The 26,985-nt window shown below is 49.3% G+C and overlaps 1 protein-coding gene across 28 annotated transcripts in view; it reads right to left on the bottom strand.

Moving 5' to 3' along the window:
* The window catches only part of LOC139755367 (uncharacterized), an 876,210-nt gene that overhangs the window by 281,891 nt on the left and 567,334 nt on the right, over positions 1-26,985 (bottom strand). Inside the window, exon 1 of one of the 28 annotated variants that reach the window (XM_071673563.1) lies at positions 12,958-13,205. The exons of 26 other annotated variants lie outside the window; for them this stretch is intronic. In XM_071673563.1, coding sequence (XP_071529664.1) covers positions 12,958-13,039 — 82 coding nt within the window. In that variant the 5' untranslated portion in view covers positions 13,040-13,205. Of the gene's footprint in view, positions 1-12,957; positions 13,206-26,985 lie in introns of those variants that run through there. One more of the 28 variants, XM_071673574.1, reaches the window with a different exon arrangement.

Below are 26,985 nucleotides of genomic sequence, written 5' to 3'. Positions count from 1 at the left end.
CGCCTCACGCGACACCTGTGTACTTACGTTGTTCTTCGTGCAGCAGGGGAGCGGTCCATTATACTAAGGCTACGTGGCGAACCTCTTCTTCCACTGGCGGGTCTATTTTGGTCGTCAGCCAAAAGCACCTCCGACAGCTTCTGTCGCACTACCCTTCCTTCCGTAACCGTTCCAGCTACACCACAGTTGTCTTATCCCACGGACAATGCAATTCTCTCTTTTTCTTGTCACATTCCACCCACCACACCTCCCTCTCTCGCCTCTTACCGCTCCCCATAATCTCTATCCATATGGGTTCAAATACCACTCCTCCCTCCAGACACAAGAAAGCAAGGCGTGTGGACAAGAAGGTATTCCACCCTGTACTTTGAAGGAGTGTGATTCTTAACCTGCGCCCGTGCGTGCTTGCCTTCTCCACTTATGTAAAAAAAAGAAAAGAAACATATCTTCACCTGGGAAGCATCCACAGGTACTGACAATGAAGTGAAACGTTTATAACCCTTTCTGAATAACGTCCCGTTGCTCTCAAAACCTTGTCAGTTTTCGAATATCTCCTTAACACTTACTTCCTTAAACATCCAGAATTTCGTTTCCTCTCTGATCATCATTTTGGCGGAATGATCGACATGTGATATCCTTTCTCCCTTAGCGATGTCTGGTCACCATCTCTGAGAGACTTCATGGAATCCTATTTCTGGAGCCCTAGTATAGTATATATCGAAAGCTTCTGACAGGGTGTGGCGCTGGGGTCTGATCTCCTTCCCCCACATGTGCGGCTTTCCAACCTTCCTTTGTTGTTTCCTAATTATCTTCCTCCCTGGCCGGTCCATCAACAGCATGTGTGTCTTGGGGTCTGTTCTGTTGCCTAACAACCTTCACCCCTTTTTATCAACGAAATCCTTTCTTCAGCATTTAAATCCGAAAGCCGCTATCCAGTAAAATACCAAAGAAGAGGAAAGAAAAGAAAAGGGGGTCGAGTGAATGATATAAAGTCTATACATTTCTGTGGTCTACATCATAGACCACGAAAGTACCTTATAAACAATTTTTTTCTTTCTTATTCTACGTACACTGTGTATGTGGGACCCTGCTGGTACTTTGATGAAAATACTTGCGGTATTTACGACACTCAACTCTCAGGTGCCTAGTGTGGGTTTCAATCCACCCTTCACCTCCAGGCACAGACACACACACACACACACACACACACACACATACACATACACAAGGCTATAAATTACCGACATTACAATCACGCCAAAGTTGCTTTATTCAGATAATATGCCATGGTTTTCCTCATTCGCTTCACATGTCCTAGTTCAGTCCATTTATAGCACGTCGACCCCTGTACACCACAGCGTTCAAAGATATACCATAATATTTAGAAGTATACGTGAGTACTTTGATTCTACTCTCTCAACATTTATCTCTTGCAATGGACGCTCAGCATGCACGGCAAGTCATGACATCGAAGCTCAAGAGGAAGCGTGCGAAGAACCTCTTGTTCCCTCCAGCGGCCACTGTTACCCCATGCCTTCCCGTTGGCGAACGAGCAGCAATTAAACTCACGTCAGGGAGAAGAAACCTTACGACACGCTTCCATCCCCTCCATCATACCACGACACGGTTGTTGTTGTGGTATGCCGACGATCAAAGACATGCCCCACCCACTACCACTCCCAAAAGATCTGGCCCACCACACCGACTTTCCCCAACAGACAATGTCTGTCAGTCACCAGCAGCCTCTCCTCTCCCCGGTACGTCAATCTTCTCCATTTTTCCCTGTCCTCGAGCTCTCCGTTTTCGTCAACTCCTCCCTCTGATCTAAGCAAGCCCCTGATGCCTTCGAACCTATCGCATACTAGGACTTTCCACTGAACGTGGCCAACACACACCGTCTATCAAAAATAAATATACATATACCGCAGTTTTTCCAGACTTAATCCATCATACTTTCTTATTACTTATCCTGACTTTCTCTTTTTTCTCTCATTCATTTAGACTCAACAACTGTTCAATCTTCGGGTCTGTTGACATTAAAAAAAAATCACAACTCCGCAACGAGTAATATTAGCTTTTATTTCTTTTAAAAAGACAGAGAGTTTGTCAGCGTGCATGCTAAGGTCATCAAGTCGTGTCCTTCTCTCTCTCTCAGAAGACGTCCTCCACAGGGCGTGATTTATACGTCACCGACTCGTCACTACCAGCAACAGGAGGAGTGAGCGCGTGCCACCTTCTTCCCACTGTCAACAAACCGGCCGACGCCTCACAACCAAAAAAAAAAGAAAAAAAATATATCCACTTGGACGAAAGGGTCGCGGCTCACCCATCCATCCATCACGTAACGACGGCCGACACGCAAATCGTCCCTGACACGGAAGGTCACACGTAACATTATGTAAATCGAAGGTGACGCTACTAGAGCAAATAGCGGAAACGACGACGTGTCCGAAGGGGAGGTGGGGCTGGGGTGCTTGGTGAGGGGCGGTTCCACCTTCACACGCTCAGTCCACAACACTGGACGTCTCTGTTTATGCAACACACAACAAAAAAAAGTGGGTGGGGTTGAGGGAGGGAGAGAGGCGTTTGAAGTAGACTATTACAGCTTTGTCATGAGGACAGAGTTACGCTACGTCATGGCACCAGCCAATGCTGTACAGCCCAAGGTGTGTGTGTGGTGGTGGTGGTGGTGTGCGGTGCGCCGGAGGCAGGCAGGGTGGGAGGCCAGGTGTCGACATTGCATGGACGTAGAACATTTACTTTCTCCCTCGGAATGTCAACTCTCGCGCAATTCATACTCTAAAAATAGCGAATCCTGACGTAACCGCCTTCCCCTCCTCCTCCTCCTCCTCCCTCGAGGAGTTGCGTGGCGACGGCATTACCATTGCTTAACGACCCACGTAAGATTCAGATCCGTCCCCCAATACAGAGAGTGAATGGTACGCAGACAGATGGCGTGGTGAAGACTGTCAAGACGAGACACACTAACCATATACACACCGTGGACACAACACCAGCACACACACACACACACACACACACACACACACACACACACACACACACACACAGACACACACACAGACACACACGCACACAACACACACACACACTGTAGGTGTTCAATCCACTCAGTGTCCCGGCAACAGGACTCTGGAGTTCGACGGGCCAGCGATCTGCCAAGGTGTCTGGTGTGTTGACACGGTCCCTCTCCGTCATCGTTAACCCTGAGGGCACCGGTTTCCCAGAGCAGACGTTTACCTCACGACCAAGTTAACCTCAAAAAAATGACGGGACGACACCGTTGAGCACGACGGCACTGCCCCTCCCTGAACACGACGGGACGACCTATGGCGTGAAGGCTTGCCCTCTGACCTTATTTATTCGCAAAAAGAAAAATGAAAAAAAAAATCGAGATCACGCCATTCACCTACGTATATTTCAGATTCTCACTCACTCTTAAAATTTTGTCTCGATAACTTGAAAAAAAAAATTCTGAGTGTGGCACCGCCCTGTCTTCCTCGTCCACCCAGGCCTCCACCACCACACACACTTCCGCTACCGTCAGATCTTCGTGATGTCTTCGCGGTGTCGTCCCAGCGAGCGGTCCCCTCCCCTGTGCGATCTGGCATCAATAACCGCGTCTTCCCACTTCCCTCCTTTCAATTCAAGGTTGCGATGAGTTGTCGCAGCTTATCACACACACACACACACACACACACACACACATATATATATATATATATATATATATATATATATATATATATATATATATATATATATATATATATATATATATATATAACGGCAAATCATGTGTACAATCCTCTCTCTCCTACAAACCTTTCAGCAACGTACCCCAATGTCCTCATCGTCCAGCACTCGGTTCGGGACAACTAATTAATGCAAATGCTGAACTGTTCATTTTCCTGATAATCTGAAATGGGACTGAAGCTCAGCCGTCGCTGATCCCATTATTGCCTACAGAATCTTTTGACTCGCTCAATAATTCAGCGGCGATTTAGGATTGATTTGACATTAGGTCAGGTTCAGGCTTTGACAACTTTCCACGACCCCCTGACCTTCTAAAGCACTCTCCTACACCCACCCTCCCTTCACACCCTCACTCTCCCCCCTCCACCACAACAACACAATTTACTTGTGTGTGAATCCGGGAGAGAGAGAGAGAGAGAGAGAGAGAGAGAGAGAGAGAGAGAGAGAGAGAGAGAGAGAGAGAGAGAGAGAGAGAGAGAGAGAGAGACACTAAAACCCACCGTGAAATTAGATTTCAGTTTGCAAAACGTGAGCGGACCCTGTAGCCATCAACATCCCCCGGACGGTTTAAGCCTCTCCTGTGGGGGGACCGACACACACCCCGCCATTACTGTATTTCATTCGATAACCAGACAGAGCATACAACAATGGCGCGGTGACACGAAATCGAAAATAACACTGGGGCGGAATGGCCGAGAATCAAACAATGGCGCCATCAAACTGGGCCAGCGCTTCTCAGTCAAGCAGGAACATTGTTGTGGTTGATCGCCGTGGACCCCATCTCAGTTCCGGAGGGGCCTGCCAGTCAAAACCTCTGGATGTCCTCCATTGACTGGTAATCCTACACACAAACAGACTTAAAGGTGTGCTCGAATGTATAAATATATAATATAAATGACTCATTGAGCTTCCAGGCTGCACCCCACGCAGGCGCAGGAGAAACCGGTGGACTCCTATGGGGAGAGAACGTCCTCAAAACGACACCGTTGTACTCCTTTCCCTCTGCAGTCGACGATACAGCCCTGCCGAAGGCGACGTCCTACCCACGTTCTAACCTCTCTCTCTCTCTCTCTCTCTCTCTCTCTCTCTCTCTCTCTCTCTCTCTCTCTCTCTCTCTCTGGACCTTTAATGACACCCATCTCTGCACTCCCGGATAGTGACCTCTCTCTTTCCACACATTGCTCGATGCTCTCAGGACCTCCGCCCCATATCACACTCACTATGACTCACTTCGGCTCCTGTGGTTCCATTCGCTGCCACGTCGGCGCCCCCAGGTAGGTATATAAGGCACTTCACCTCCTTCAAGTCTTTTTTTTTTATCATTCAGACTCACACCCCCAACCAACCTGTCTCTCTTTAGGGCTAAACCTAATAATTACGTTGCTTTTATTCACGTATGCTCTTAACTTTCTACTCTCTCTCTCTCTCTCTCTCTCTCTCTCTCTCTCTCTCTCTCTCTCTCTCTCTCTCTCTCTCTCTCTCTCTCTCGTCTAAACTCCGAATCCAATTTTGCAGTTTCTCACTCGAATCTGCCACTAGCGCCGTGCCATCAGCAACAAGTAACTGATCAATCTCCCAAGCACCCCTAAACCCCGCTACACCACTGGCTCGCATATACTTCCCTCACCGCTACATCCACGAACACATTAAACAGCCATATGGTGGCGATACACACCCCTGCAGCAGACCTGTCTTTACCTACAACCACTAACTCTACTCCCTCCCTACTCGCACACTCGCCTGACTCTCTCGATAAGAACTCCCCACTGTCTGTAATACCACTCTCACATATAACTTACATATGAATTCAACAAACTTTTGCAATTCGAACATTCACCTTTGTCCCCCTTGCCTTTATACAATGGCACCGTGAAGGCATTTCCCTAATTCTCAGGCACCTTACTGTGATCCATACCCTTGAAAACATCAACAACACAGTCAGTAATAATAATAATAATAATAATAATAATAATAATAATAATAATAATAATAATGATAATAATGGTGGGTTGAAGGGTAAAGAATGGGCTTAGATGGTTAGTGAGTGTGTGGAAGGACCTGGTAGGCTGGTGGGTTAGTGGTTGGGTGCGATAGTTGGGTGTGTGGTTGGGTGCGATAGCTGGGTGTGTGTGGGGGGTTAGTGGTTGGGTGCGATAGTTGGGTGTGTGGGGGGGTTAGTGGTTGGGTGCGATAGTTGGGCGTGAGGTGGGTTAGTGGTTGGGCGTGGTACCTCTGTGTGTGTGTGTGTGTGTGTGTGTGTGTGTATCCTGGCTTTGCGGGTCTGGTCGAGCCGTGGACACCGGAAAACAAAGGTCTGTGCTGGGGTATTTCCCCGCTGGGTTTCCCCACCAGTATTTCCCCACCACTCCGGTTGGCGGGGGAAAATCGATGCTGCTTGACATTCCTCTCGACATTGACCTTGGGGGGGTTTGCCCCCCCCCCCCCCCCCACTGCGGAGGTGGCGTGGGAGGCGTGGCACGGGAGGCCAGGACCCAAGAGGTTGCGGAAGTCTAACGTAGGTGCCTCATAGCATGGCCATGTGGGGAAAGGAGGTGGCGTGAGGGATAAAGTGTGGACGGCATGTTGGGGGGAAGAGGCAGCCCGACCGGAGAGTGGGGGTGAGTAGCGGTTAGGGGCGGGGCGGGGACAGGGAAGGGGCGGAGCCCGATTGGGTGCTGGGGGGGCGGAGCGAGAGTAGCTGGTAGGAGGCGGAGCTTGGGTGGCTGGTGGGGAGGCAGGGATAGTGGGTGGTGAGGCGCAATAGTAGTAGTGGTGGTAGTAGTAGTAGTAGTAGAAGTAGTAGTAGTAGTAGTAGTAGTAGTAGTAGTAGTAGTAGTAGTAGTAGTAGTAGTAGTATGAGTAGGGATAGAGAGAGTGGGGGGAGGGGATGAACAGCAGGTGAAAGCGACGGGTCAAGAAGAGGATTCAATATTTTTTTCTTTTACGACAAAAGCTTCATTCACGGACGAAATTCCTTAACAAGTGAAGGCAATGAATGAAAAACGGAGAAAAAAAAAGTTTGTATGAGTTTATGAAGAGAAAAACTATACTTTGCATAAAAGTAACACCGACATGTCGTAGCGTGTTAGAAATATTCATATACATGAAGGTGCTAAAGCTAAGCTGAAGAAGAAAAGAAACAAACAACAACACACCAGGAGCCATCTACAGTTGCCTGCGGCCAGACGTCAGTCATGTGACCCAGTGGCTTCGCAGGGCACCCACTGGCTTGCCTTTGCTATGTCGGCACAGGCACGCAAACTGTCACATCTCAGGGAAATTCTGGAAATGAGAGAGAGAGAGAGAGAGAGAGAGAGAGAGAGAGAGAGAGAGAGAGAGAGAGAGAGAGAGAGAGAGAGAGAGAGAGAGAGAGAGAGAGAACATGAAAATGGCGGGTCAGGATGGGGGAAAAAGCGAGGAGGGCGAAGCCGAGTGAGCGAGCCAGCGGCACGATAGAGTACACGGACGAGCCAGGCAGCAGAGGACCCGAGGATGGTATACGAGGAGGTAACCTGTCGAGGGACACAGTAACGGTTTCCTGTAGGAAAAGAGGACGAGGACCAGTGGGTCTGGGGATCCAGAGAAGGACACTGGCCAGGGAGAGAAACAGGAGAACGTGATGCTCTGAGGAATGAGGTGAGCGGAGGGGGATGCGATGGTGCCAGACGACGACAAGGGGAAGGAGATTTAAACTAAAAGGAGGAAGGAGAGAGAGAGAGAGAGAGAGAGAGAGAGAGAGAGAGAGAGAGAGAGAGAGAGAGAGAGAGAGAGAGAGAGAGAGAGAGAGAGAGAGGAAGGTGTGAGAGGTGAGGCAAGAGTTGGGCGAGGCAGAAGGGGAGGTGAGGGAGGCCCAAAGCTTCACACTGCAAAACTTTGCCTGCAAAATCCGGGGGTCCGACAGTAAAACCATTACTGGAGTTCATGCATACTTCTTACGTCAAACTTTGGCTGTCTCTCTTTAAAGTGGATCCTGAGACGGCATTGTGAGGAGGGTAGAGATGGGAACAGATCACATAAAGTCAGACTCAGAAGGTGAGAAAAATGAATGCGACAGGAGGCGGAAGATGGAGGGAAGTACAGGATGGAGCCGGTGGAGGAGGAAGGAGGGAGATTGTACAAGCAGCTACGGTGAGGTACACCATCACAAGAACCACACCACCATCATCCTTCCACCTCGGCCAACACGTACAGCCGAACTGCCCCGGACACCACTATACACACATCACCGTCGTGCGGCATCACCTCCCGCTGTCATGCACATGACAGCCTGCCGCGAGATACGGCGGCATACCAGCAGTACGGATGGCCGGTGGTGAGGCTGTGGCGGTGGCGTTGCTAGGAGGACAGTGGCGACTGTGGTCTTGGGTATGGTGGTGAGTGTTGGGTGGGAGGAGGGGGGGGGGAAAGAAGGGGTTGGCAGAGGTGGTAGAGTCTGATGACTTGAGCGTCTGGGTGTCTGTGACGGTACAAGTTAACCTTCACCTCCCACTCGGGGAATAAGGGCAGTGGGTAGCTGCATGCCCGTCTCCCAGGATGGTGGTATAGTCTTTGTTGACCCTCCGCGGGGTTTTGTCACGGCTGCCAAGCCATCTGATTTGCCGCTGTATACATATAATACATAAGAGATGAAAAACATGTAAGCAGGCACACATACCCAACTCCTCACTCCATCTCTCAAAAACGCATACTGTAAACATATGTGCACACAAACGTACACATGCAGGCCAACACAAACTCTATCACCCCTCCCTCCCTCCCTCCCGGTGGGCTGAGTCACACACACACACACACACACACACGGGACATCATCAACATCTCAGGGGCCACGCTAACACCTCGCTCACTACCCTACCGTAGGTCACATCATCGCTGTGTGAACCTCGAATAACACCCGGGAATTCACATCAGCACCTCGCAGGTCAGGGCAGTCTCCACACCATTCTCATTACCTCTCCGTCATATAGACATGACTCAACCAGTCAGTCCCTCAGTACTCAACCTGGCCGTTCCACCAGTGTACGGATGTTCTGGCGGTCAACAACCACAAGTCCTCTTGGTTAGCCAGCGTCATTAAATCTAAATCACGAGCGTTTAGGTACTGGTTTTGGATTGGTCAGCGCGTGAGACGGTGAGTGAGGTGGAATGTCTCTCCTGAGATACTTAAACCCCGGGGAGAACAGGACGGAAGTTGCCGCGCTTGCTATATGCAGATGACGCTGTGCTGTTGTTGGCTACTCCTTAGGAAAAATCTGGACAGAATGGAAAAGGAAGGTTCGTTCAGGCATGCAAAATAGGAGGGTGGTGGTGAAAAAGGCTGATGGGACTGAATGCAAAACACTGGTTTTTTGAAAAGGAAGGAAAAACTCTGTGTCGACCAATTCACGAGGTGAAGAACTGGGGGAGTTGTGGACGAGTTTGAACCTCTGAGAGTGACGTTGAATAAGGATGGTAATGGGAGAGGTGGGGTTGAAACCACAGGGTCCTGCACAAGTTAAATCATCGAGGGCTGCGCTGAGAGCTGCTGTGCAGGAGAAAATTTTGAGCGCACGGAGAACCAGCAGCTCGCGTGAGGGAGTACCAATCCCAACGCTGAAAGCCCGATGTGTACATGGATCAGGAAAGGCAAATAACAAGAACACTAGAATAATTCACGTGGGACGGTTGATGCATTTGGTATATATATATATTATCCCTGGGGATAGGGGATTAAGAATACTTCCCACGTATTCCCTGCGTGTCGTAGAAGGCGACTAAAAGGGGAGGGAGCGGGGGGGCTGGAAATCCTCCCCTCTCGTTTTTTTTTTTTTTTCTTTTTCAATTTTCCAAAAGAAGGAACAGAGGGGGCCAGGTGAGGGTATTCCAAAAAAGGCCCAGTCCTCTGTTCTTAACGCTACCTCGCTAACGCGGGAAATGGCGAATAGTTTAAAAGAAAGAAAAGATATATATATATATATATATATATATATATATATATATATATATATATATATATATATATATATATGATGTGGGAAGGTTGTAAAGAGTGTAGCAAGGCCTCAGAAAGGCTCATGGATGACCTTTTCAATCTCTTCAGACGGCACTGTTGTGTAGGAGGCATGACAGACGACAAGCCGGTACGAGGATTACCAGCAGCCCACAGAACAGATGGACGGATGTAACGAGAGAGCGCCGGTACCTCTCCTTGATTATCCAACTTTTCTACACTTATTTAAGTAGTCAAAACCGACATCGTCAGAGGTTCTCGAAGAAACAATACTGCACTTAATGTGTTACAAGTGCGTGTGTGTGTGTTTTTTTTTTCTAAGTGCGCGAATATTCGTCGCCGACGTACGTGGGTGTTCAGAAAGGCAACGAGAAAGTTAAGTAACGGAACCCATCGCCAATGCTGAACAGGGGAGTCCGGTAACTTATAATAACTGAAGTGCCACAATAATATGGCCGCCGGGCTCGGACAGACGGACGGACGGACGGACAAAAATGGTGAAAAACATCTTAACTATCCAAAGAAGAACAAGAACATGAGAGTAAAATTAATGAATAAAAAAAGGAGGAGGACCCTCAAGAGGGGGGGATACTTCACGCAAAGCCTTCAAAATATGACCCAAGCACGACGGAGTCGCCAGCTTAAAGCACGATGGATGCAAAGCGACATAAAAACCTTAAAGAACGAAGGATGGAAAGGTGAATAGAACCCCTCCCCCTCCGGCATGAGTGTTACCAACCACATGCAGGCCTTGAAGTTCAAGCAGGGCTGAAAACAAGCACAGTGCACACTTATACCCGAAAGCAAAGCACAACGCAGACTTAAACCTGAGAGCAAGCACAGTGCATATCTACACCTCAGAGCAAGCACAGTGCATACCTATACCCGAGAGTAAGCACAGTGCATACCTTTACCTGAGAGCAAGCACAGTGCATACCTATACCCGAGAGCAAGCACAGTGCATACCTATACCTAAGAACAAGCACAGTGCATACCTAACCTAAGAACAAGCACAGTGCATACCTATACCCGAGAGAAAGCACAGTGCATACCTATACCTGAGAGCAAGCACAGTGCATACCTATACCCGAGAGTAAGCACAGTGCATACCTATACCTAAGAACAAGCACAGTGCATACCTATACCTAAGAACAAGCACAGTGCATACCTATACCCGAGAGCAAGCACAGTGCATACCTATAACCGAGAGTAAGCACAGTGAATACCTATACCTAAGAACAAGCACAGTGCATACCTATACCTAAGAACAAGCACAGTGCATACCTATACCCGAGAGCAAGCACAGTGCATACCTATACCTAAGAACAAGCACAGTGCATACCTATACCTAAGAACAAGCACAGTGCATACCTATACCTGAGAGCAAGCAGTGCATACCTATACCCGAGAGCAAGCACAGTGCATACCTATACCTAAGAACAAGCACAGTGCATACCTATACCTGAGCAAGCACAGTGCATACCTATACCCGAGAGCAAGCACATTGCATACCTATACCTAAGAACAAGCACAGTGCATACCTATACCTGAGAGCAAGCACAGTGCATACCTATACCTGAGAGTAAGCACAGTGCATACCTATACCTGAGAGCAAGCACAGTGCATACCTATACCTGAGAGCAAGCACAGTGCATACCTATACCTGAGAGCAAGCACAGTGCATACCTATACCCGAGAGCAAGCACAGTGCATACCTATAACTGAGAGCAAGCACAGTGCATACCTATACCTGAGAGCAAGCACAGTGCATACCTATACCTGAGAGCAAGCACAGTGCAGTCTTATACCTAACACGATAGTCACCATGAAGAATAAAACTTCTGCAAAGATACCCAAAAATATCTCTATACAAAAAAGAAGTGGTGGGAAATACGCCACCATGGTTTTCAAAGCAAAGGACACCGAAGAAAAGTGTCTTTGGACGAGATTTTACGCAAGCAGCATCTTGTGCGGACAAGGAAAATGAGAAGAATGATCTCTAACAGTCCAAAAGACAAGAACAAAGACCGAAGGAAAAAAAAAAATATTACATGTGAACAGAATATCAAAGAACGGAAGAAATAGAAGAATAAAAGAGAAAAGGCATCAGAGAGGACGGAGCCTTGAGGCGACACGTAAACACGGCAAGCTCAACCAACCCTCTTAGACCAAGAGGTACAAGAATCAGTCTACATTACACCCTCCTTCCTTCCCTTCCCCTCCCGCCCTCCCAAATGGCGGTCAGCAAGCAGTGGAAACCCTCAGACCATGACTGATGACGAGTTGAGCCAGACCTTTTACGCATGACCGGTGTAAATAAAACCTTCACTCGTGACAGATATATTTTTTTTTAAAGCAGATAAGAATTAAAACAATGGCTGACAGTGAGCAAAATATATCTTTATAACGAATCTGAACGAACGAAAAAAACTATATATATATATATATATATATATATATATATATATATATATATATATATATATATATATATATATATATATATATATATTCATACTATTCGCCATTTCCCGTCTCAGCGAGGTAGCGTTAAGAACAGAGGACTGGGCCTCTGAGGGAAACATCCTCACCCGGCCCCCTTCTCTGTTCCTTCCTTTGGAAAATTAAAAAAAAGAATGGAGGGGAAGATTTCCAGCCCTAAGCTCCCTTCCCTTTTAGTCGCCTTCCACGACACGCAGGGAATACGTGGGAAGTATTCTTTCTCCCCTATCCCCAGGATAGGGAATATATATATATATATATATATATATATATATATATATATATATATATATATATATATATATATCCTTTGTGCATTTGCTGAACAAACCAGGATAAATTCTTAATATACGAATGAAACAAACCAGAATAAACTCCTCGTGCATGAGTGATACAAAAAAAGCATATATCAAAGCCATTTTCATGACGACTTGTGAAAAGACATGAATGCAAAACTTCATGCGCGGCTGATTCGCAGAACGACACTTGACACACTCTGAACAAGACGGGTACAGACTTAAGGGAGAATAAACAGGCGTTTCATGAACCAGGGACTGTCATTCTCTGAGTACGACGGTACGCCACAATCGTACCCACCCCAATGGTCGTACCGTCTATGTTGTGGGATCGTACCGTCGTGCTCAGGGAGTCCTAGCGTCATGCTCAAAGGACTGAACAACATTAAATCTTACAGAGCAGAGAGTTGACCAAGCCAGCGACCTGGTCCAGACCGAGCCATTGCAGCCGATCGGGGAGGTCCGCAGTGCTACACATTCCTTCAACGGGACCCAGCACCCTCCGAAATACCCAACACAAGTCTTCACCGGGATCCAGCTACTTTCCTGAATACCCAACACACTATTCACCGGGATCCAGCTACTTTCCTGAATACCCAACACACTATTCACTGGGATCCAGCTCCCTCCTGCACACCCACAATTCACAGACTACAATGCTCCCGTATGACGACACTCCCACATATTTCAACCGACTGCCGGTCACGCCCACACACTGCACCCGAAGTAGGCCACGCCCACTCACTGCAGCCAACTGTAGGCCACGCCCGCACACCGTAGCCAGCTGTAGGCCACGCCCACACGCCGCAGCCAACTGCAGGCCACGCCCACACCCAATGCAGCCAACTGTAAGCCACACTCACACATCTGTAGATCAGGCCCACACAAAGTAGCCAACTGCAGGCCAGGCCCATAAAATACAGCCAACTGCAGGTCAGGCCCATAAAATACAGCCAACTGCAGGCCACGCCCACAAAATACAGCCAACGGCAGGCCACGCCCATTAATTACCTGCCAATGCAGGCCACGCCTACACAATGCAGCACCTGAGGTCAGGCCGACACACTGCAGTTTGCGCTACACACACACACACACACACACACACACACTCCAGCCAACCATCTGCAGGTCACGCCCACACACCGCTTTGGCTCGCTGGCCACGCCCACACTGCAGCCAACCGCAGGCTACACAATTTCCAGCCCCACACACACACGCAGGCCGGTGGGCAGCTGTACTTATCACACCTACCACACAGCCCAGAGGCCTCATCACCTCACCCCCCTCCCCACCAACTCTCCGCACAACCATAAGACCATAAGCCCGGAGCAACACTCGGGGGGGTCTGTAGGGTGGGCAGCGGGACACGGACCACCCCACCATCACCACCACCACACGACAACCTCCATTAACTGCCGCAAGAGGTTACACTGTGGAAACCCCCTAACCAACCACCTATCCCCCACCTCGCACCCTCCCTCCCTTCCTCCTATCCCGGCCGGCTCCCTCCCTCCCTTCCTCCTATCCCGGCCGGCTCCCTCCCTTCATTCCTCCTATCCAGGCCGGCTCCCTCCCTCCCTTCCTCCTATCCCGGCCGGCTCCCTCCCTCCCTCCTCTACCCCGGCCGGCTCCCTCCCTCCCTCCTCTACCCCGGCCGGCTCCCCGACACACAAGCTCTGACCGCGGCTGGGGCCGACGTACAGGAAAGCGTACCTGGTAGATCACGTTCACGCTATTACAGTCCCCCCAGGCCCACGTCAGGAGGAGCGGTGGTGGTGAGGGGTGGCCATGCGTTTCAACTCCGTTGCGAGTTCAGCGTCGCTCACGACGCTCAACGCAATCTCATTTTTCCTCTCTCATCTATAATCCCGTGGCCGGGTTATTGTCTGTTGCCACGCGTTCATCTCATCGAAGTTCCTCTCTCTCTCTCTGTGTGACCCCCAAGAGATGGAGCAACCACGAGCTTACGTTACAAGAGACGTGCTATGGCTTGCAGCTGGTTGGTCGATGAACCCTCACGACACAGTGTGGCAAGTCGGGCCAATCTGGGGTGGGTGGGAAGGTGGTGGGTCATACATCATTTGCTACGAGCATGAACACCAATAAATTTTTTTTTTTTACCTCCGGCTCGACTTCTCAAGACTAAATCTATCAACAATAAAATGGACCCGACCGCGCCAAACTTACATTCGACTAAAGTCTACCTTGACGCATGACATAACGTGGGTGCTAAAATTGGTCGTCCTCCGTAATCTGAAGGCGAACGAAGAAGAAGAAGGAAATGAATTAAAAAAAAAAAAGACATTCATGAAAAAAATTTGCGTGTCCCAAATGTTTGGCTGAGTCACAGCTGTTTGTGGTCCAGGGTGGCGGGCTGCCGGGTTTACACCAAGGGAAGGAGGAGGAGGAAAGGAGGGAAAAAAATCTTTTTCTAACTTGGTCCGGCTGGATCGGATCGATCATTACCTGGTCATCCGAGAGGAGAGAGAGAGAGAGAGAGAGAGAGAGAGAGAGAGAGAGAGAGAGAGAGAGAGAGAGAGAAGAAAAATAGGTGGGCCTGGTTGGCCTAATGAGTGGTCCAGCACAGCTGGTGGCCATGCCGGCTGGCGCTGGGTGGGGCGGGGAGCCGGTGACAGGAGAGAGAGAGAGAGAGAGAGAGGGGGGGGGGGGGCAGCCCCACCCGCTAATGGAAGTTCACAGCTACCAACGGCCTAATGGAACTTTTCGAATGCTTTCCCATCGTCCTCTTTCCCAATTAATGGATAAAAAAAAACATGTATGAGAGAGAGAGAGAGAGAGAGAGAGAGAGAGAGAGAGAGAGAGAGAGAGAGAGAGAGAGAGAGAGAGAGAGAGAGAGAGAGAGGTGCAACCTGTGTGTGTGTGTGTGTGTGTGTGTGTGTGAATGACCACGGTGCACCAACTGCTGCACCAATTACGAAAAAAAAAACCCTGTGTCTACACAGTGTGTAGTGGGAGGGCAGGTGCACACTGCGGCGGCAGCCTGCACTGTGATTATCATGTCTCTGTTGGCAAGATTTACACCTGTTACCCCTGACTCAACCCGCCTCCTCACGACTTCGCAAACTGCTACCTACCTACCTACACACACACACACACACACACACACACACGCACGTCACCTCACTCATTCTAAATACCTCCATTCGTGCAGGCTATATGGCAACTCCTGAGGGTGCGAGGGAGGGAGGGAGGCGACCATATCGATCCTGCTTTACAGCCGGGGGTACTTGTTATACACTGTGAATAACGCGGCGGCCCGTCATGCAGGCAGCGCCGAGAACAGCTGCCGCGCCCCAAGGACCAGGAAATCGGCACCGGCCGTGCAGACAACGACACGGGCGTTTATAAACGCCCCCCGTTCTCTCCCAGGTCGGCGCTGTGATGGTCGACGGGAGAAGACTTCGTTCTCGACCCCACGGCCAAGATATAAAACACGAGGGACTTAACAGTACATCACATTTCTTTTTTCTTTCCTCCACAAACGTCAGTGCAACGCCTCCCCACGGACCAACGTGAGGGACGTTATACGTCTCCTCAACGGACCACCGGTACGCTATACATTTCCTCAACGGACCAACGGTACGGTATATATTTCCCCAACGGACCGACGGTACGGTATACATACCCTCCACACCAACAGATCGCCTCACCACGGACCAACGGTACGGTATACATTTCCTCAACGGACCAACGGAACGGTATGCATTTCCTCAACGGACCAACGGTACGGTATGCATTTCCTCAACGGACCAACGGTACGGTATGCATTTCCTCCACACCAACAGATCGCCTCACCACGGACCAAAACGGTACATTACACACTTCCTCCACACCAACAGATCACCTCACCACGGACCAACGGTACGTTACACATTCCCCGAACCCCGTCAACCGACCACACCAGCACGGACCAACGGTACATTACACAATTTTCCTCCCATGCCAGACACCGGCTACAAACAGTCCTTCTCTGCCTCCTAATATTTACTCTCTGAAAACATTTCAGGAATTTACCGGTCTTTTCGGACGCAGATCCATCTTTTGACAGTCCACATTGACAAGCCTGTGATTCAAAATAAAATATATAGAAAAAAAAAAAAAAATATATATATATATATATATATATATATATATATATATATATATATATATATATATATATATATATATGTATATGTAAATATAAATCACGGGAAATTTCCGCAACGATTAATCTCAAAAGAACACTTTAACTTTCAGCCACTAAAGTTAATGGAAATGGAAATGTGCTTTTTTTTTTCTTCCTTTTATAAATGTGTGTGTGTGTGTGTGAGAGAGAGAGAGAGAGAGAGAGAGAGAGAGAGAGAGAGAGAGAGAGAGAGGGAGAGAGAGAGAGAGAGGGAGAGAGAGAGTACCTCCCGGACTGTGATTCTCTCCTCTGTCGGCCCTAAAGGTCGGGTTCTCTCGACCTCTCACAGTACAGCAGTTCGCATGCTCGCTCCCTCCTTCCTCCTCCATCCTCCACTCGGCCTTTGAGGTGCGTCCGAACTTCTGAAGCTCGTTCGTTCGGCTGGTGACCGTACGATGCAGCCAGCTGGTACGGCTCATGTACACATTACCCATTTCATAACTCGGTAGTCTCCCCTCTCCTCTCGTGTATAGTTACAGGCTCCCACAACCATACCACTCATTACTTGGCCCAGCAGTGTGTTATACCCTCTCAATATACACCTTTTTAAGTTGTAGGTTCTCTTCTACGATGCCTCCCCTACCCGTGACGTTTTGTTTCACTCTTTCGCTTCACCATTGGGCCTTAAAATGGCGTGCCATCAATGTCATTTCATTCAAAACTGGCTACGCGTCTTACAAGCTCGAAGTTAATTCGTCAAATTCCATCACACTCACTTCCGTTCATTTGTAGAATGCATCTAAGTCATTTTTAAACCTATCTTTGATCAGGTTCAGCTTATCCGTCTAGCTTAACCCCCCAAGCTCAAGTCATCAGAAAATAACCTGATTACATTTGGTCTTTCTTTTTTACCCCCCGGGAGACGTCCCCATCTGGTGATGCATGCCGTAATCATCATTACCAGACCTGAGGCTCATGCCGTACCTAGTGGCCACCATCAGACACGGGTCCATCTGCTCTACTATTCTGAATTTCACTTTTAATTAAAAAAAAAAAAAAATAAACCCTTTTCATTCATCTTCTTAAGGCCACCCCTAATGTTTTGTACGGGTACTTTCTCAAATCAATTTTTGAGTTTTCGTTTGCCAAGCGCATGAACGACAGAGAGAGAGAGAGAGAGAGAGAGAGAGAGAGAGAGAGAGAGAGAGAGAGAGTCCTCTCTCTCTTGGAATTAAAGTTTTAGAAATAACTATTGTGAGTCAATAATTATGGTCTACTGTTTTTTTCCCCCCCGGGTAGAATTTCCTGTCGGCCTTCATCTATTTACCCGGCAAATGTTCCTGATCAGATCTCCTAGTGTGTGTCCTTTTATCATTCTTTCACAGACTTATGTGTCAAGTCAAGCTACCTGGCCTCTTACTGCTTAGGTATTAAAGGTTGCGTTGGTGTGACACAGGCCATTTTGTGAACTGCTGCCATTTTGCTTTGGTCCAGACGCTGCCTCTTCGTCAATAACATACACTGTTCTCTCTCTCTCTCTCTCTCTCTCTCTCTCTCTCTCTCTCTCTCTCTCTCTCTCTCTCTCTCTCTCTCTCTCTCTCTCTCCAAGCTGTGTTCAGGGTAAGGTTCTGAAGAAATCCCACAATGTTCTGGCTGAAGGCATCAATTATCTGTAAAAGCCTTGACGGTGGCTCAGGTTCTGACTCGCTGAAGCAGGTCCGTCATTAGGCACGGCGGAATCCGTTTGAGACTATCTAATACCCTGAGTCGAAGGATCCGCACCTCTATCACTGATGACATGTGGAATGGAGAATCTATCAACACTTCATCCACAAGTCATTAGGATCTTTTTAAACAATCGGGCGGAGGGTGTGAAGCACGAACCGAAACCACTCGTTTCAACGCCTGGACGAAATGTAAGAATGTATCGAAACATTCTGCACCGAAACGGTTCACAACCTAAATCTTACGGTTGGTGAAGCAACGAAGCCTTTATACGTGAAGGCTTGTTCACAGTACTTTCATCAGAGTGTGTGAGGTGATCTCCTGATCACAGCAATTGCCTGAAGCCTACCTACCCTTGACCTCCCTGAAAACCTTTGACTCACTCAGCCAGTGTTTGACGAATGGTTTACTGTCTGGGCCAAGAATGAAGCTTGATGATTTTCGGGTCTCAGCGCACTCTTAACCTTCAGCCTGTGTGTGTATCACTCTTACTTCGAGCGTGCCGGGTGCCAGGCACCCTCTGGCAGACATTGTACCAGACGGATCTCCTCGGTGTCCAAAAGTGGCGAGAGTGTCTTGGACGCAGTACGACTGATTCATGGTTGACCACAAAGGCCGCGGCGCGTGGAGGAGGACGTGTCGGCCACACTGAGGAAATGGGATGAGGATCTACACCACCATGCGGCGCTCGTCACCGACACCAACACCACGAAACCGAAGGTCAAACAGATGACTTCACAGACACCATCAAGAAACACGGAAACAATCATATTAAGATCTGTTACTATAAGCCGCGCATGGCAACGCTCATGACACTGCAACACGCATCACTCCTGACGGCTCGTGAGGAGAGAGAGAGAGAGAGAGAGAGAGAGAGAGAGAGAGAGAGAGAGAGAGAGAGAGAGAGAGAGAGAGAGAGCCTACAGTCAGTATGAGGCTGAGGGTATAACGAATCCCCCACAAAAATCCGACTCAGATTTCATTAACAAGAACACGACCCCATCCAAACTTTACAGGTTTTCGCTACGGAGGTCCCCAGGCCGGGATCCATGAGGAGTTACCGCGAGGCGTTCCCTGGAGTGACCAAATCCTTTCGGTATCTTCACTTCTACTGTCTGTCCGGCCCAGGCGTTCTCCTGCATCGGATGACGGTTCCCCTTAGACCTGGTAATGGTTTCCAGCAACCCCTCCAACCCCTGCGCCTCTTGATGGTTACCTCCCGACCCTGGTGATGGTAGTGCCTCCCTAACCCGGCGATGGTACTTGGTGTCGGTACCAACCAGGAACCACAGAGACGAGCCGGACGTAAAAGAATTCATTCCTTTGTCTGGAACATGTTTGTTGCTTCCCCCATGTCTGTCTCATATCCCATGTATTCATCATACAGGAGTATGCATACAAGTTATACATATCATACGTGTGTCGGGGGAAGGGGAGAGGAGGGGCGGTGTATGCAGGCAGGTGCGGATGTGAAGAATGCAGCAGCAGCAGAAACAGGAGCAGCAGAAGCCAGCAGGACACGCAAGGCTGCGGTGTTGGGAGTTAGTGTGGCCAACCCCCCTGCAAGGCCGGCCTGCAATCACGTGCCATTCGGCCTACTCCACCATCACACCCACAACCCTCAAAGCCACAACCACGCTCCGCGGCCACAACTCTCACAACACCACACCGACCCACCATCCATCAACACCTTTCAAATTACCGCTAAATAACTACAAGGCCGACCCACCCACCAGCTTCTCCCGGTCCTCACGCCATCCATCAACATGAACAGTCCAGCGGACGACCAAGGTCATGCTTGTGCCATCTTCTTGTAAGGCGCACACACACACACACACACACACACACACACACACACGCTTCCATGTGCAGGTATATGCAAACACGAGAGACCAGAGGTGTTGATCGTGGAAACGCCTTTACCAAAGGCACTGGACCGTGAATGATGATGGCCTCGTTCCTCCACCATATTCCTGACGCAACACAAGAGGCCAACTACCACCTCCAAGGTCTACAACGATCAATCAACACCCCCCACCCCCAACCCCACCTCTCCCTCAAACCCAACCAATCCCCCGATACAGCTAATCACTCGTGAGACACAGAAGTGAGCAACAGACGACAACAGCCTTGGCGACTTAGCCACATCTCTATACCACAAAGTCCCATCTCGACGTCCCTCACCCCTTACCTCCCTCCAACACCGTCTCTTGAACGCCTGCCTTCTTCTTCTCTCTCTCTCTCTCTCTCGCTCTCTCTCTCTCTCTCTCTCTCTCTCTCTCTCTCTCTCTCTCTCTCTCTCTCTCTATCTATCTCTCTCTCTCTCATCACCACGTAACCTCCCCACACCTAACTAGAGTCACCACCACCACCGCCGCCACCACCAGCCCACTGCCCTCCTCTCCGTGGAACATGACGGCCGCCTTTTGATTCAGGCCTAATCGTGTTCCGCCGCCATTTCGAACGTAACGAAGCCAGCCATCAAAGACCCCTCCCAGCTTTGAGGGTGTGTGTGTTCGCCTAACTAGTTCCGGCAAGATACGAGGGAGCAGCCGACGACATACATATAAAGTTAGAAAACGCTTTCTTAATTCGAGATAAAATCAGTAAACTTTATTCCTATCTAATCTAAAAAAAAGAAAAAAAGAAAAAAAAAAAAGAGCGGAAATAAAAAGTAGCAATTTGCGTGTGAGTTTTAAGCCCGTGAGTTGAGAATGACTGAAACAGTTTATGAATCCCTTCGTTAAATGTTTCAACGGTTCATCCCCAAGCTTCAGTTGAGACGACACAGACGTACAAAAATGTTTTCTCTCTCCTCCCATCAGCGTCTCTTGCAGGTTGGTCGCCCTAGAGAGGCTAATTTGATGGACGAGGAACGAACCAACTCTCTCTCTCTCTCTACTGAATTGCCGGTTCTTTCCATTCTCATCACAGGCTTCTTGCCCGGTAAATGCAAAAAAAAAAAAAAAATAGTTTCTTTTTTTTGGCCTACTCTGCAGAACTGTTAAGCTCTCTTTCGTGCGTGATGTACTGAAATGTTTGGGAAATATGCAAGAGTCATATTTTTACGTAAATGTTTAAAGGTTTGGGAAAAAGTCCACGAATGAATGTAAAGAGGTAACACACACACACACACACACACACACACACAAAGTAATAAATTTGTTAGAAAAAATGTAAAGAAAGAAATACTTTTATGGCTTTAGAGTAGTGAATGAACGGAAGAAACTCGATGTTGTATGACAATTCAGAAACTTATATATATATATATATTATATATATATATATATATATATATATATATATATATATATATATATATATATATATAGAGAGAGAGAGAGAGAGAGAGAGAGAGAGAGAGAGAGAGAGAGAGAGATTGATTGAGTGACTGATGAAAAAATCTTGCATAATCATATTACTAATTACCCAAATCTACACTGGTCTAGGTAAATTAATATTTACGTCTAACACCATCCCGAACAATCTTCCTCTTAATGGCCCTACTGCAGTGTAGGATCATCATCTGGGCTAACTACCCGACCATCATTATAACATGAGCATTCGGCTCTTGATAATTACCGATAATAGCAGCCAGTGACAACCATTATATGCCTCGTCCCTGGGTCTCTCTGGTGCAATGTGGGTGAATCCATTTAAAAGTAATTATGGGATAATAACAACTCCAGGCGGATAATCCAGCAAATGTCCAATCCACCATACCTGTGACTCGAACCCCACCCCAACCCTATCCCACCCCGAGCAAACACCAAGTTTTAGCCTGTCCGCTGATTGCCTCCGTGTTATCACAGCTATCAACTGACCTGCACAAAATGGCCTGACCCTTGTTCAGTATGTACGAGCCTCTCCAAAAATACCCTCTGAATTAATTGGGTAATCAAATATCTATAACTGGCCTGGAGGGAATATCATCGGGACATTAAATTCTTGTAATATTTATATAAACCGTTCGTGGGAAATGCAGAGCAGAATTATTTCCAGTGAGGACTAACCTAGAAAGCTCCCCCCCTCCTACGCCCTTTTGCAAAGCAAGAGCAAATACGACCCTTAGGCGCTGACGAACGTGACCTCTGACCTGACTAGGGGATCAGGTCAAAGGTCACGCCATCATACTCTAGAGGGTTGTACGCTCGTATTCGAGGGTCGTACCGCCGCGTCCCAGAGGATCAAGGGTCGTTGCTAGTCCGTCACGGTAAATCCCGGTGGTAAACCAGGTTCTGGTTTTTCGCTTCTGTTTACTCTAGTCTCCCCCCTCCCCCAAGAGTGGGTCGGCTGACGTCCCCGGACTGGCTTGGCTGACACCCCTCGGACTGGCACGGTTGACACCCCCGGACTGGCGGCTTGTCTGACACCCAAGGACTGGCTTGTCTGACACCCACGGACTGGCTTGTCTGACACCCACGGACTGGCTTGTCTGACACCCACGGACTGGCTTGTCTGCCACCCACGGACTGGCTTGTCTGACACCCACGGACTGGTTTGTCTGACACCCATGCAGTGGCTTGTCTGACACCCACGGACTGGCTTGTCTGACACCCACGGACTGGCTTGTCTGACACCCACGGACTGGCTTGTCTGACACCCACGGACTGGCTTGTCTGACACCAACGGACTGGTTTGTCTGACACCCATGCAGTGGCTTGTCTGACACCCACGGACTGGCTTGTCTGACACCAACGGACTGGTTTGTCTGACACCCATGCAGTGGCTTGTCTGACACCCACGGACTGGCTTGTCTGACACCCACAGACTGGCTTGTCTGACACCCACGGACTGGCTTGTCTGACACCCACGGACTGGCTTGTCTGACACCCAAGGACTGGCTTGTCTGACACCCACGGACTGGCTTGTCTGACACCCATGGACTGGCTTGTCTGACACCCACGGACTGGCTTGTCTGACACCCACGGACTGGCTTGTCTGACACCAACGGACTGGTTTGTCTGACACCCATGCAGTGGCTTGTCTGACACCCAAGGACTGGCTTGTCTGACACCCACGGACTGGCTTGTCTGACACCCACGGACTGGCTTGTCTGACAGCCAAGGACTGGCTTGTCTGACACCCACGGACTGGCTTGTCTGACACCCACGGAGTGGCTTGTCTGACACCCACGGACTGGCTTGTCTGACACCCAAGGAGTGGCTTGTCTGAAACCCACGGACTGGCTTGTCTGACACCCACGGACTGGCTTGTTTGACACCCACGGAGTGGCTTGTCTGACACCCACGGACTGGCTTGTCTGACATCCCCCAGAGTGGCTTGTCTGACACCCACGGAGTGGCTTATCTGACATCCCCCGGAGTGGCTTGTCTGACATCCCCCGGACTGGCCTGGTTGATACCCCTGGAGTGGCCTGGCTGACACTCCTCGAGTGGCTTTGGCTGACACCCTTAGAGCGGCTTGGCTGACATCCCCCCTACTGGCTTCCTCCCTCCGCTTTACCTCTACGGGTTGTTGAAGCCTTTGGGAAACAACCAACTACACGATCAGCTTAAAAAGAAGAAGAAAAATAAACAACTCCACAATTCTCAGTATTCATTTTGTTTCCCCCCCCCAAAAAAAACCCTAAAAGTGCAGCTCTTTAGGATTCCAATAGCGTTTCCGACTCATTAGTCGCTTAAAATCCGCATTCAGAACGTCAAGAGAAGAACTAACACACCCACACACACACATACACACACCCACACACACACACACACACGGGGGGGAGACACGAACACTGATAGTTGCCGGGGTCGTAGTGAGACCATTAACACATTAATGTATTTTACTGTATTCCTGGGAAGCCCATCGCCTTAAACACAGAATGATTCTGTAACACTGGAGTAAGGGAGTGAGTGAGGGCAATATCAGGCGTCATAACGGGGAGGGAAAACACACTTCGGAACCTATGAAACGAAACGTAATGCCATAGTCGACGGATCTTCACACTTTAGAATCTAAAATCGAACGATGGGAGATGCGTCCACTTCGAAGCCGGCAGTGATCAGGTTATTCTAGGATCGAGAAGTTAGAGAAATCGACAGATTTCATAAAACATAGCATTAAAAAAAAAGGTTAATATTACTGGCATTATTCATTCTCGTCACCGTAATGATCAAACTCTTAATAGGCACATAATACGAAGCTACAATTATATATATATATTCTATAGCTATAAAAAAAATGGCTCAATTCCATCCAGGTCCGACGCTGAAGACCTTCCCAACGAAGGCATCATACCCGACGAATTTCATGCCGTCACTTGCAATGTGATCTGTGCCCTGAATCGAGAGAGAGAGAGAGAGAGAGAGAGAGAGAGAGAGAGAGAGAGAGAGAGAGAGAGAGAGAGAGAGAGAGAGAGAGAGAGAGAGAGAAGGAGGAGGAGGAGGAGGAGGAAGGGAGAACCCAGGCCGTGCCATTTCCCTCCGCCGTATCACATAATCAGGGCAAAACCCTGACGCTCTATCACCCTGACACGGCGGCCACTACCCTAAATTAAAGTGACCTGGACGGTCCGTAAGTGTCGGTATTGGCCACCATCCCGTCACACAGTAGCCCCGGGGACTCTACAGCTCTGTCAGAGAGGCCACTGCCATGTTACAGTAGCCACGGGGGCTCTAGAGCTCGCTCTAGAGCTCTGTCAGTAAGGTCACTATGACGTTTACATCAATCTAGAGTGGGCTCAGTAACCCTGCCAGTGTGGTTACCACCACTTTACAGTAACCCTGAGGACTCTATATAACAATGTCAGTAGGGCCACCACCGCGTTACAGCAGCCCTGGGGGCTCTATAACTTTGTCACTGTGGCCACCGTCCCGTTACAGCAATCCAGACGCTTCGTAACGGCCAGCGTAACGTCCATCTCTCAGTAAACGTAACAGGGGTGGTCTACAACCCTTACACTGTACGTACACGACACTACAACCGGAGTAACAGGGGCGCTCTACGACAGAGTGGCTTCTTATCATCAATTAAGAGTAAGTGAAGCGCTCTTCTACCTACAACTGCTACAATGCGACCTCGTCTTTAATGAGAGTATCCAGAGCCCCTCAACCACTCGCACAGTGTAGCCGACACCCCACCCCAGGGGTGAGCCATGCCCCGGGTGCAACAACACTAGTGGCCCGGGCGGCGGCGGCGGCGGGACGCTGGGGCTGCTGGCTCCAGCCGCAGCTTAAAGAGGACCAGCCAGGGGCCCCCTCGGCTACAACTCGCCAAGACCTGGCAACCAGACACGCTGGTAGACGGCCTGGCTGGCTGGCTGGGTGGCTGGGCGACTGATTGATACGAGTGGCTGGGAGAGTGGTAGTGTGTAGTTGACTGGTCAGCTTGGCTGGCACAGAGCTGAGAGCTAGGTGGTCGACTGAAGGCTGGATAGCTAAGACCTGGCTGGCGTATATTGAAGGTTGGACGACTAACTGAAAGCAGGCTGGTTGAAGGCGGTCTGACAGAGGGGCAGGGTTTCAAGCTGGTTGGGTAAAGGCAAGCAAGTAGGCAAGCTGGCTAGCTGGATAAGGGCAAGAGGGCAGGCAGGTTGACTGGCTGGGTAAGGGCAAGTAAGCAGGCAGGTTGGCTGGCTGGGTAAGGGCAAGTAAGCAGGCAGGTTGGCTGGCTGGGTAAGGGCGAAAGGGCAGGCAGGTTGGCTGGCTGGGTAAGGGCAAGCAGGTTGGCTGGCTGGGTACAGCTAGGCTGGCTGGCTGGGTAAAGCCAGGCTGGCTGGCTGGCGTTAGGGTGACCGGCTGGGGGGTGGCGGTATAGGCGGCAGAGCAAGAGAAAAAAAAAATATATGGGGAAGGCGCGGAGCTGGTTACATAACAGGCGGGAGGTACTGAACACCCGAGGCCACACCACTCCTGCTGGTGGTGGTCATATAACATCTAGGGCCTAGCCACTTTTGCTAACATTGGTGCTCCTCCTAACTAACAACTAGTCGAAGACAGAGCACTGACAGACAGACAGACAAGCAGAAAACAAACTAGCCCTGTCCCCTATCCCTCTATTCGTCTCACTATCCCTGATCTTTCTTTCAACACATCCACACGAGTGTTTGCCCCCCCAACTCGCTTCCCCTCTGCTGGTGTTTGTCCAGCAGGAAGAGGAGAACCATCCAACAATCCATCAGGTGAATTAATGGCAGCAGTTCAGTTTGCCTGGTGTGCAGGAGTAATTACTTAATAACCCCTCACACTATGGGAGACAAGATATCTTCCCAAACATGGGTCATCAACACGCTCCCTACTCCATGCTGTACAATCCTTGTAACCTTCAATACCTCGTCCAGTCTCTTCCCTGAGGTCGATCCTACAACAACAAGGAGAGCAAGGCTCGTGTTTACACAGGTAATTCACAGCATATGTTGATGCTCAGCTCTCATTTCTCTTCGACAGGTGGCCTTCTGCCACAGGATGGGTCTCAGAGAGGAACACATGCCTTAGTAACAGTCTGTGGTGTGGGGGGCGCACAGAATCATTCAAGCTGTGCTGTGCGTCTCCCCTAAGGTGTAGTATGCTACCGAAAAATGCTATGTGGGAATACAGTCTACCTTATGCTGCTGCTGCTGTGTA

This window comes from Panulirus ornatus, chromosome 19, assembly GCF_036320965.1.
Source record: "Panulirus ornatus isolate Po-2019 chromosome 19, ASM3632096v1, whole genome shotgun sequence".
Classification (NCBI taxonomy): Eukaryota; Metazoa; Arthropoda; class Malacostraca; order Decapoda; family Palinuridae; genus Panulirus; species Panulirus ornatus.
This window is presented reverse-complemented; position numbering and strand designations above follow the sequence as displayed.